General features: G+C 39.5%; 1 protein-coding gene across 1 annotated transcript in view; it reads right to left on the reverse strand.

The window, feature by feature from the left end:
• Positions 1–4,209, reverse strand: part of LOC117548690 (brain-specific angiogenesis inhibitor 1-associated protein 2-like protein 1) — a 33,345-nt gene extending 29,136 nt beyond the window's left edge. Inside the window, exons 1-3 of the mRNA XM_034220095.1 lie at positions 3,867–4,209; positions 1,594–1,669; positions 1,252–1,338 (exon numbers count right to left, since the gene is read on the reverse strand). Of these exons, the coding sequence (XP_034075986.1) occupies positions 1,252–1,338; positions 1,594–1,669; positions 3,867–3,917 (214 nt within the window). The 5' untranslated portion in view covers positions 3,918–4,209. The remainder of the gene's footprint in view (positions 1–1,251; positions 1,339–1,593; positions 1,670–3,866) is intronic.
• Positions 4,210–13,159: the final 8,950 nt, after the last annotated feature.

The following is a 13,159-nucleotide window of genomic DNA, read 5'->3' on the forward strand; positions in this document are numbered from 1 at the left end:
CAGAGACTGAAAGCAAAAGTGCATCACCACCTGCACACTGAGTATATGTAATTACGTGCAGATGACATACCAACGTGTTTCCGTCATGTCATTATGTTAACAACTAGCAGAACATGTCAGACTGCAATTTGGGGACATTACAGACTATACTGAGTTACAGTAGACACAAATACAGTCACTCCTACAGATTGCGCAAAATGTCTTGAGAGATTTGCTTGAGTGTGCAACGTAAACCAACATATCAACCTTAGGAAACACCTGCATATCCAGGAAATAAATCCATTTAAACTCAAACCTCTCCTGCAGCATAAATCACTAATTTATTCAGTTGTCCATGCGCACCTATTCTGCAAACACTCTTGTCTTAGCAACAAAAACAATGACTGTTTCAAACATGCTGAACAGATGGAGGGGTAGAAAGCTGAGATGTGGATTCATATTCAGATTGTTATGCACAATAAAACGGATCACCAATAGAATCCATTGAAGCTAAAAATGAATTAAATCTGGCAAGCCACAGTTCTTTATTAGGATAAAAAAAAGAACTGTTATCCTTTTGGTCTACAGGGGATGGATGTTTCATTTCTGGGGCAGAGGATCCCTTTAAGAGTGCCGGGAAACCGACACCAAAACAACACCAGGTGGCACTACCCATTGTGAGGCCGAATTGAATTAGCAGTTTAGCTGTGAATCATCAGGGGAGCTGAGAGACACACAATGGTTATATCAAAGTGTGCCACTGGTGACAAACAGTTAGGAAGCCAGACATCTTTGGACTACAAATGAGCCGTTTGGAACTGAAGCCTGGGGAGTTGGTTGGAACCAAACAGAGAACCAAACAAAGTCACAGTGTGTGTAAGCTTACCACAAGGACATTAAATCACAAGCATCATGCTGCGATAATCAAAGAATAACGGCTGCTGAGTGTAAGCCCCGCGCCTTGTGGCTTGTCGATGTCAATACTAATTAAAAAAGGTACAACAATACATAATTTCATAAGGCTTCAGCAGCAAATGACTTGGAAAGCTGCACCACAAACAAATCCAGTTGGTTTTTGATATTTTCTAGATTGTATTTCATATTCAGCATGTATTGCTTGTTGTTAATCTCTATATGATTCCTTATAAGAATCAGTGAAAATGAGTGAATGCTCCTGATACCAACAAGTGAAAGCAGGATGTATCTCCACAGTCAGATTTCCCCTAGATGAAGCAGTAAAGAGCCAGAGGACGGGGCAACGTGGAAACTCACCTAGTTCTCTGGAGACAGGAGACACCGCAGCATTCTCCCCAATCTTAGACATTGCATCAAAATACAACTTTCCCGCCTGGATCATTGCTGGAAAATTGATAAAATTATCATTAATGTTTGTCTATAAGATATCGGCTTCCTAAGTCATGTTGAACACCATGAACAACAACCTAAATATTCAGTATACAGAGGTATATAAATGTGCCCTGGTGAACCTGAACTAAAAAAGGCCTCTTCTCCCAGCCATATGTTTTTTAAAGCTACTTTGAATGTTTGTCATTTTTATTTATTTTTTAACTCTAAGCTTCTGTGAATGTTTCTTAATGCAGTAAAAATGCTCACCGGACACTGATTTCTCATAGTTCTTGCCCAGGTTGACGAGGTTCCTCAGCCCCGGGTTGAACTGGTCCATCACACTCTGTGGGTGTAGACAGAGAGAAGCACAGTTAGTCATAATGTCATTCAAAGGATTTAATTCTTATGATTTTGAAACACTACTGACTCAACAGGTGGGGGACTGTCCACATGATGCTGTTACCACAGCAACCAATGCAGATAGGTTGGGTATTGCCTGGACACATAAATCCCATCTTTTCACTTGCGAATCAGAACGTGATTTATCTGTCTTGAAAATCAGATCTGAGAAAATAAATGGATTCATCTGCAGTCTGAACGTAGGCTATGTGACATGAGATGTGTGGGGGAATGAACCACACAGTTTAACACTGTTGACTAATCATTATCAGGAACTATGACCTATGAACTCTAGGCAAAAATGAACATGCATACCATGTAAGCATTCAGGTCATATAAGACAAAAGTGGAAACAAGTTCGTCATGGCCAAATGCAAAGGGAAAAAGTATATATCTGCCCTGTGAGTCAGATCCGCTCCAACATGTAATTGACGTTTTTTTTCCGTAATCCTGCTGACTAACGGACACACCTAACCAATAACCTAATCTCCTTGGGGGATGTAATGATGACACAGACACTGACAAATGCAAAGAAAACTAAATAATGGGAAAGAATAAAAGTATGAGAATAATAGGAAATAAAACCTCTTGAAGACAAGAAAAATAAGATTTGTACGACATAACATTTAGTTTTTTTACATGAAGAATGAACCAGCCTTGATTAAGGACTATCTGTAATCATGGCTTAGACTCTAGTATCTCTGTAATTATTTGAGCTATTCTTTCTCCTTGCCATATCAGAATAAGATCTTAGCTTAGGTTTACTCCAAGGACCAGAATCCAGGAAATGATTAAACTTTTGTAATCTACTTTAAGACACACACGGCAAACAAGGTCTCTTGACCCCAGCAGTTCTCACCATGTTCAGTTTCAGAGCTTTGTCAATAAGTGACACATAAACTGCGAACATTGTCATCTAAGAAAATACATTTCACTTCCCCTCATTTCAGAATACATGAAACATGTACACAATAATCTTGGGGCAACAAGGAAAACACAAAATGTGCTGCACCACTCATGTAAACACGCAGCTGGTTTTGATGATAGCAGGCAGCCAGAGGTGAAGGCTGCCGAGGAGCTGGCTGTATAATCTTACCACATGACACACAGCCAGCTAAATTATTAAACCTGGAGTCTTTTTCCTGCATTTCATCACACCACGGAGCTGTGGGGGCTGTCCTGAGAGAGACCAGCAGATAAAAGCCTTTCAAGAAGGCCAAATGCTTATGAGAAAAATAATATAGTCTCTTTATTCCCCTTCTCCAGCCTCTTAAAATCACCTTCACTTTGTCACCTGTGGAGCAGACCTGGCTACAGTGTGAGATGTTTGATTCATGTAGGCTCACATTCATTTGTGCATGATCTTTTTCCCATTCTACTTTAACCCCAATGATTGCTTGGAAATAGACTACTCCATATTAAGCATCAGACCATTTATCATAGTTATGAAGTACATTTTCCCAACTAACCAACAGTGCCAGACAAGTAACACCACTTCACTTTCAAAGCACCCACTTGTCTTTACAAAGTAAACTCATGTTGTACTGGATGGCACAGATGCCAGAGCACACATAAGAGCACTCGAAGTGATGCTGACCAACCCAGGCAGCCTTTTAATGAGGAAATGACACTCCCAGGGTGCGGCTAATTTCCTTAAAAATCACTAATATTCAATAAAAGCCTCTAAACTTCAAGGAAAATATGTTGATAAACTGCAAAGATGTTGATAAGCTGCATAAACTGTTTTAGCCCTGGAGTTTATCCGTACCGATGTAAATAAGGAAGGATTATACTAATTACTCAGACCAGGGGTCCTTAAAGAGCATAATACCCTTCATGTTAAGAAAATAACTTGTGTTAAGTGTTGACACTTATTTAAAACACATACTATATCAAAAATAAAGAATACATTTGCCTTTATTCGTCTCTATTTGTAGCCAAAAAGAAGGTAAACTCGTTCCATGTTTACCCCTTCACCCCATCGTTGCCTGTTCCATTAGTGAATAGTTCAATAATCAACAAGTTAAAGACACCTGTTACACGTCACTGAAAAGTTAACTGAAGCTGAGTTTACACATGGGATGTCTGGAGGCATTTCTCTGTGTCGTGGTCGCACCTGTTGTGTTCTCAGCAGTACCCACCTTGTATGTAGTTTCAGTTAGCTTGTTCACCTCCTCCACGTTTCTCGACATGTTTAAGTCCTCTCGCAACGCCCAATAAAGAAGAAAAATAAATTAAAAACTACACCGACGCAAACCCCCCCAAAAAGCTCCAACAGGGAAAAGTGACCAAAACTACGGACACATGAAATTCCTCATAGCCAGCAGGCGACGGAAAATGCAAACACAGCAACACAATGTATAACAACTGAGGAGAAGCAGGGAGAAAAGTCCAGTGGAGGAGGTTGACTGCTGCTGTGGTGAGCGCAAGGAAAAGCTAAGCTGTCAAACTTGTTGTAGGAGGTTAGTTCAGAGAGGGAGGAGGACCGTGGAGGTGGGAAAAGGTGGACAAGCAGACCGGAATACAAGATTCAACCACTTTTCCGGTTGGCTATACTTTCAAATTAAACCTTTTGTTGATTCTTGTTTCATGGACCCATAGACTGTATTGCAACCTTTTATTTTTTTAAACAATATGTGTTGGTTTGCAGTCTATAAATCACAAGTGTTGTGACATTGTGCAAGCAAGTAAAGTGCAACCATTTTAAATATTAATGCTACCCTTGCCTAAGTAAAAGCCCTGAATTCGAATTATCACCAAAATTACTTCAAAATATTAAAAGAATTAAAAAATTGTTTTTTAATGTTTCATAAACTTTTGGGTAGTTAAATATCTAACCCCAGCATCATACCTTTTACACTGATCATAAAGTCTGTTTGTAAAATGTTGATCTTTACAGTAACTAGTAACCAAACAAAGTAAATGTTTGCTAGCAAAGTAAAAGGTATAATATGTCCCTCTGAAATTAACGGAGCTGAAGTATAAAGTGGCATAAAAGAAAGTACTACCCTAAAAATGCAAAAATGCATAGTGTAAAAGTACTTCCTACTATGGTCTACGAGTTAACACTTAATTATTTTGTTTGTGTTACTTCTTGTTAGTTTTAGGCTTTTATTTTGAAAGCCCTGTTCTCGTCTTGTTCTGTGTGATTTCATGTGGTTTGTCACTTCCTGTAGGCAGGTAGATGAAGTGGACAATTGACTAAATACTAGAGAAGGGCGCTCCCTGGAGGCTAATAATCTATAATACAATAAAAACACAAATCACATCATCAGTTTTACGGTACTCCCGCTCATCTGCATTTGTCACTAAGGCAAAGTTAGAATTAAGTATAAACGTTTTGTATTAACTTATACGAACACATTTTCTTCGTGTTTCTGAAGAGTTGTTTTTTAATCACTGCATTTGTGTGTTTCAATTAGATTTTCAGTGCAACAGACAATCTATAGAACATTTAACTATATTACTGCGATATATCGCACACATATACCGAAAGTGTAATGTTTGACCACTAGATGTCCCTCATGGTCAGCTGAATTTTTTCTCAAGCTCTGAGTTGAGTTTCATTACCTCTGAGACCCATACAACAAACATGTATGAATGACATACACATACATACATGCATGAATAGAAGCTTTGATTTCTGTTTCAATGTTCAGTGTTTTCTATGTATGTATTTGTTTCCTTTTTTATATTTTGTGACAATCTGACATGATCAATACCAATGCATTCCATCTCTTTTGGGCTTAACACTTTTTAGCAGTATTTGGACGTACAACAAATCAAACAAACCAAAGGCAAATATCACAAGTATCAAATGCCAGTGCAAATATGCAGAACCTTTGCTTTGTAAATGCCATTTGATGTTAAAACTGTGGAAAGCTCCCTGTAGCCATGGGGATCCACAAAAGGAGCTGAATGTAAAATGAGATTGTGCCCGCAGGCTCTGAACACCGCTTTCAGCCCTCAAAATGCTGTAAGGTTCCACATACAACGTAATTAGTCTCCTTTGCCACTATGTGAGTGAGTGAGACTCTATTTTCCTCCCTCTCTTGCTGTTATCTCTTGCAACACGGCCGTCCTGACAACCTCCCACTGAGTTATGTTCCCTTAGGCAGTAATCAATAAGGAATATAATGCTAAATAAAGCAAGGCGAGGGTCAATTATAACAAGTCACTGAGATTTCTGAAGGGCTAAAAAGTAACTTTCAAAAACTCTAATGTGCTCAAGGACAGATGTGAGGTTATAAAATGTATTTACATAAGTCTAACTCTATGTCAAAGAAAACTATTGGATGTTTGCTACTTTAAGTGGGATAAACCACTTGGCACTACAGCATGTTATCATCCACATTAGATACACTCGGCCTCAACAAGTTGGCAGAACATATTTTTTCATGAAATATCATATATTTGCTATGAAGAGTGTGCTGTTATGAAATAGACTTAAATAACATGCTGTACTCCACTCATTGCCTCGTTTTACATTATCAGTCAGCCAATCCAACTGCCTGTCAAACTGTCAACTACTATTATGAAGAAATGGATGTAATAAGCACCAGATAAACGCCAAGAAGAGAAAAAATAAGAAACACGTTGAAGCACAAAATAAAAGCATTGCATTTTTCTCTGGTTTAAATAAAATAAATGTAACATAACATGTGCAGAAGTTCAGAATCTGCTGTTCTCTCTGCCAGTCGTGTTCAGGCTCTTTGGGACCTCTCGTTCATTGTCTCTGTTATGCATGTTCTCTCAAGGACAGCCTCTCATCCAGTATGACGGAATAGCTAAGTGCAGCAATGCATTCAAAAGACAGCCTGCTTGAGCTGTGCCAGCAAGGCCACCTCCATTTTAGGCATGACATATTTTTCCAAGCAGTGCTAAACAGAAACTGTGCGGTAGACAATGGAGGCCGCTTAAAAATTTGCTTCTTGCTCCTGAAGATGATTTTGCCATTTACTACCCAGCAAGTGTGATCAGCAGTCGTTGTTTTTTTCATCGAATAGGCTGGACATTTGTTTATTACATCCTCTGAATTCTCTTTTGCATTGACGTCATTCATGCTGTTCCATAAATACTGCAAGGATGGAATAAAACCATGGAAGAGAAAGATACAAAACTCCTCATCACTCTCATCCATTTTGACCATAACCAGTTTGTAAAAAGACTATTAAATCCTGATGGAGCTGCAAACACTGGAGCCAGTGGCGGTTCTAGAACATTTTACATGGGGGGGCAAAGGGGAGGCAAGAGGTCATGCCAGGGTGGCATAGGAGGGCGGACAGTACGTGGTATTTTATAATGTATATAACCTATTTATTGTGAATTCATGCCCTAACACAAGTGTTCTTAATGCACAAGAGAAACAAGGTGTTCAGACAAACAATCGGGTGCCCTTTGAGTCCCCCAAGCTTACTTCAACAATTTTAAATGAAAGGAAACTACAAAATGTATTTTAAAGCAATGAATTAATGGAACAGGTTGTTTTGCATTACAATGTAAAATTAAATATATATTTTGTTTTAAAAAAAATTGGTTGTCTTAGACAGACATATTTGCATGTCCTCACTAAGTATTATTACATATTAATTTAATATTAAACAAATCAAAATGGCCAATTATTCCAAAATGTTGCTGCTAATATAATCATATGCTTGTCAACTTTAACTGATCAAAATCTGAAAAAATACTTGAATTATCTATGAAATTGCAATATTGTCCCTCAGTTTGTTTCAACCCCGTCACGCCATACCATTTACCCTCCTATTAAAATAATGGATCAGTCCATGTGTGGATCAGTCCATGTGTGGATCAGTCCATGTGTGATCAGCATTGAGGGAATTACATCACAAAAGTGTTTCTTCTCTTACCTATATTTCAGTTTTTGTATTTTCAGATTAAGATTGACAAGCACAACATTTCAACTCTGTTATATGAATTAATAATAGTAAATAATTGTTTATTACAAAAATAAACAATAGTTTTGCAAAATATTACAATTTTGTAATGTCCTTGACTTCCATGTGGTGCCATATCTTAGCTAAACAAGGTCTCATGGCTACTTTTTGTCAAAAACATCAACTCTATTTTTTCAAGGAAATTCCTAGTAATTATTTATATTTTGTGCCTGAGGTGGGAACATGTAAGTAGTCCACTACCAGATGTTATGACCAAACATTTCGGTTTCATTTTTCAAAGATATAAAGACCCAAAAGGCACCCGATTCAGAGAATACTCAGAATTCTGCATACTGTAAGTACTTAATTATAATTAAGTACACAAATGACATCACCCATCTCTTCAGAGAGCTACAGGTGACCTGTGCAGCAACACATTTCAATCAATATTTGTCAATACTAAGAGCTGCTAGATTGTGCTGCTGTAATGGAATATGTAAGGAGAATAAGAACATACCATGTGGTCCAGCTGGAGTCTCCTCTGCCTCCTGATCCCTGCCTCTGGCCCTCTTTCTGATACTTCATCTTTATTCCTCACATATATTTATTCTTCTTCACTAATGTCTTCATCTCCTCCTCTTCCTCCTGCTCTGACCCTCCTGGTCTCTTCATCTCCTCCTCTTCCTCCTGCTCTGACCCTCCTGGTCTCTTCATCTCCTCCTCTTCCTCCTGCTCTGACTCTCCTGGTCCTTTCATCTCTCTTTTCCTCTTTCTGTTCGTCCTGATCACTTCTCATATGTATTTGTGTTGTTGTTGAATCACTCCTATACTCTGGCCTGCAAGAGTCTACTTGTGAAAAGCACTGGTACAAATGCTTGTATAACTTTACACGTTAGAGCCATGTAGCCTAGCTAATATGTAGCATATCATATAACATCAGAAAGTATTGATCAAGCGCACACAGGCAGCTGTGTTTGGATCCAGTTTTTACGGTAAAGGATGTATCCTGGTTTCATTGATCTGGCCTCATTGCTGTGATGTGTAGTTTACGTGGATTTAATAGTAGGCTACCGCATAGTTTAGCAAAGTGATCGATCTCCCAGCTAACGCTGTCTGCGTAGTATTTTGTAACGTAACGCCCCAAACAGCGCCCGTCTGTTAAACGCTATCGATTCAAACGGCAGCGTTTTATTAATATTTAGTTTCAAGCTCTCGTCCTTAGTAAAAACAAAACTAGTGGAAGGGGAAATGCTCCCAGGGGAAGCTGATCCATAGGTGCTGGGACAGCTCGCTCCCTCTCTGCAGCTCTGTGAGCCGCGGTCTGTGTGAACGCCGCTCCGCAGTTTAATGCAGGGCCGTAGCTGCATTTTTAACTGGCCTAAAATGATATTTAAAATGATTCACTTTTAACTAATGTAATGCTTGTTTTGTTGCTTGAGAAGCTTGTGGAAATAGTGTAGGTTTGTTTTAGTACAGTTTTAGGGAAACAAAAGTTAGGGGGGCAGCTGGGGGGGCAAGGCTCTACAGTGGGGGGGGCAGCTGCCCCCCCTTGCCCCCCCCGTAGATCCGCCCCTGACTGGAGCTAATTAATTTCACCAAGCAAGATCATAAATGTAGCCTTAATCTTTTGGGCAAACTGAAAGCATAAAGCCAAACAAGAAATTATCATAAAAAACATTGTAGTTTTTTTAACAGCTTGACCAGAAAGCTACAAAGAAAGACGGTTAGTGGAGGCTGCATGGTGCATTTAGCAGGAAAAACAACATATATCCGAGAGCTTAAGTGACACACCAGCCACAAAATACCCATCACACGGGGCTGTCTTCTTCGGCGTCACAGTACTCAGGATACAAATCATCAGAAAACACAAGCCTCTATGCTTTGACAGGCTCATCGTGATTGTTACAGAAACTAGGATTTGAGCAGCTTTTCGGGTTTTAATGCACCAAATTATTCCCGGAAACATTTTCCAAGTCGAAGCAGACAAATCTAAAGTCTAAAATAAAACTTGAATAGATGATGTGCTGGTGCCTGGAGGAAGCTGGAAGTACTTGAGTTAGAGGAACAACTTTGTATGTGAAAATAGATTTTTAAATGAATAGATTTAATAGGGTCGAAGCTATTTCACTGTGATTTAAAACTTTATATTTAAAGGGGCTGCAGACAGACAAAAGATAATTTTGCATTCCTCAGTTGTAGAAGCATATTTCATCACTCACTGTTATTCTAAAGTTAAAAGGGCAAACCTTCTGAATGTTTTATTCTTAAGAGTATGAACTGCTGATTTCCTATCTGTTAAGGTGTTGTTCGACATTATATTGAGGAAAGGGGCTGACTCGATGTAAAGCAAGCCTACAAAGAGCAAATAAGAAATAGTTGCAAATCACCAGTCACACTATGGCATTTTATTTTCCAGCCATGCCCATAAAGGTACTCTTTCAAAGGTGAGCCAGACATTTAATGACTCATTATTCTCAGCTCTGTGTTCAACTTGTAAATGGGTAACATAAATCAGGAACGTGGAAGTAGTAAGTGGATGGTAGTTTTACTGCACTTCTGAAATTACTTTATCTCAAGACACATACCGGTAATCATCCAAACAGTTAGCCTCGTACACACACACACGCAAGCACGAACCCACCCACGCACGCACGCACGCACGCACACAAGAGTCAACACGCACGGGTACACAGCAGCAAGTGTTTGCTCCTGATGAGATTGTGGTCAGCAGTGTGTGAAAATTTAATAACACAGTTGATGTCAGGCGCTACATTTGACTGGATCAGCCTTGCTGGGTAAATCTGAAGTCCCCTGCCGTATTCGTGTCCTCCATGCTTCACTGGAATGGCAAAACAAACATGAAACCCAGCAGCCATGATCCCTGTATTAAGTGTAGACGTGTTATCCATTAGAGCACTGGTTTTGTGTGGTTTGTAAGAAACCTCTGAACATTTTGACAGTTGTTTTTTAAGACTGTAATCCAAGCAGATCAACCTGTTTTGAGCTAGAAATCTAGATGCAGCGGGCTTCTATGCATATGACTGTAATCAGTAAATGTCACGGAGAAAATGCAATCATTAGGGATGAATAATACTGAACAGCACAAAAGAAGAAAGGCCATGTAGCTATGATTGATGGAGTTCCTCACCTTTTGTTGACCTGCAGTTCAAGCAACCTTATATGGCTAATTAGTGTAATTTCTTTAAATGCCACAGATCATAAAGGAACTCCCAGGAGAAACAAGTGGAGAATGAGCCTATGTGTAATAATACCTGGAGCCTGATGCAGGGCCTGGATTCACATTTAAATTTGCACACAGTTGCTATTTTGAAAATCACCTCTATGCCCGGCGGCAGCTGGCATTAATGTGAGTATTGATCCCATAATTCTGTTTATGCACAACTCCTTTGGGAATTCAGACATTGCACCAAAGTCACATATCAAAGCTGCATAAGCTCGTAATGCGCCACTTAGACATCTCGCCCACCAAACTTGTCTGAATGAGACAAGAGCTGTCATTTGTTGCTACAAAGCTCTGCGCTGCGGTACCTTGATTCTTTGAAGGCTCTTGTCGCACACTCATACACACACACTCACACACTAATTGCTGTCTCTGTCATCATGACGCCTTCCCTAAATACTCAAGGTTTGTATCTTGGTTAATTACACCTGCCTAATCCCTCTGAATCTGCTTTATGACAGAAAATAAAAGCTTTTTGTGTAATATCTCAATCTTTCCCTTAGAATCATTGCATCTTACCTCTCTGTAAATACATAACAGGGCATAGGTGGTGTTTAAAATGTACCAGGGAACATGATATCTTGATTATGCATTATTTACTTCAAATGCTGCACACTTTGCTTCAGTCAAGTAGGGATACATTAGCCATGTGTCTTGGGGTGTAGACTCTGCTGCTGCAGCCACTGCTCGCCATCATGTCTAATTATTTTTGCAGCAGCATCATCCTGTAAACAGAATGATGATTCAGGATTGAATGACTAAGCATTTTGTACACAGAGGTCAATTGTTTTTTTTGTTTTTTTGTGGCTGTGCATTTTTCTGAGGCTGATTAACCATGTGAAGCTTAGCCTCAAGTGTGTACATATTTACTCAGGCTTTGCAACACACTTAAAGGTCACCGGTTAGCTCTGTGGAAATTATGCAATGTGTTCCTACCCTTTGACCATCATATCATGGGTCTCTTGTCCATAAATCCCATGAGAGTGTATGTGAGATGTGATGATTTGTAATTTATTTTTGGAAAACTGTTTCATAAAAACTGCCTTTCAAGCCACAGATGCAGGATCACAAATAAAAGCAGAATTACCGTCTTAGATTAGCTTTTTAAGAGCATAAAAGAGCATTCAATTATGTTCATAAACTGCATGTTCGTATTCACATCCAGCGGGATTACACCCGGAGCTGAAGACGTCCATTATTGATGAAAAGGATGTCTTCCCTTGTCTGCAGCCCCATGAGGAATGACTTTTGGAGTGCAAGCCAGCTATCAATTATGCTAAATGTACTGCTGTTAATGCAAAACAACCTTGAAACTCTTGTGCGGCTTTGGCACGAGTCGTTTAAACTTTTGTTGCGATCAATCATGGCCATTGTAACTCAGGTGAACGATGCTCTCCTTGGCACAAACCATGTGGCTGCCTGCCTCTAAATCTTCTCCAACTGTGCATATCAAAAGGATTTCACTGCCTCCCTTTCAGGACTGCTTGATTATTTAATGGCGTCATCTGCTTTTCACAATGCATCGTTATCTAGAATTGAGTTGTGTAAAATTGAACAAGGCTTTAAACACAATCAAATTATACAATTCTTCTCTTTTTATGTAATTCGTTGACTTGGCTTATGCAACTTATTGCATGATGCCTTGTGTGTAGAAAGCTCTTATTAGCTGTGGCTCAAAGTTTGAGCAAATACAGACTCCAATCATTCCTGAAAATCCCAGATAAACAAGTATCTTATAAAGCTGACACGAAAAGCCCAGACTATTCGATCGATTCTATCACTCAGAAGTTATGCTTTGTTGAAATAGAATGAACACAAATGTATTTATAGACTGACACCTTTCCTCTGTGAAGCAAACAAAGAAACAAAACATCTGCTCAAGCTTAACCCAGCATCCTCTCCTCCACTCGGCAGGTGGCGTCCTCAGGAGGAACATATGGGTAACGTGATGAAACTGACCTTGGCAACAAGGCTACCGCTGCCTCGCTCTTATCGTATCATAACCATTCCTCTCACAACACTCTCAGACACCCAGATGCTTATTTCTTATGCTCTCAGTAACTCTGTTGATCCCACATCCCCCCTCAGAGTCAAAAACCTCAAACTATTGTTTTTCTAAAGACCATTCACTGAAACATGCTCGGCCATATTCCTCCATCTGTCTCGTCAACCTGTAGCCTCTTGTCTGTCAACAGGAAAGCAGGATTACGCTTACGCTCAGCCAGTGGGAACAGGAAGTCCATGATCATAAATAGTAAGCAGCTCTATAAATAGATTCTGCATGGATTAATGTCCA

This window comes from Gymnodraco acuticeps, unplaced genomic scaffold (genome assembly GCF_902827175.1).
Source record: "Gymnodraco acuticeps unplaced genomic scaffold, fGymAcu1.1, whole genome shotgun sequence".
NCBI classification, from domain to species: Eukaryota; Metazoa; Chordata; class Actinopteri; order Perciformes; family Bathydraconidae; genus Gymnodraco; species Gymnodraco acuticeps.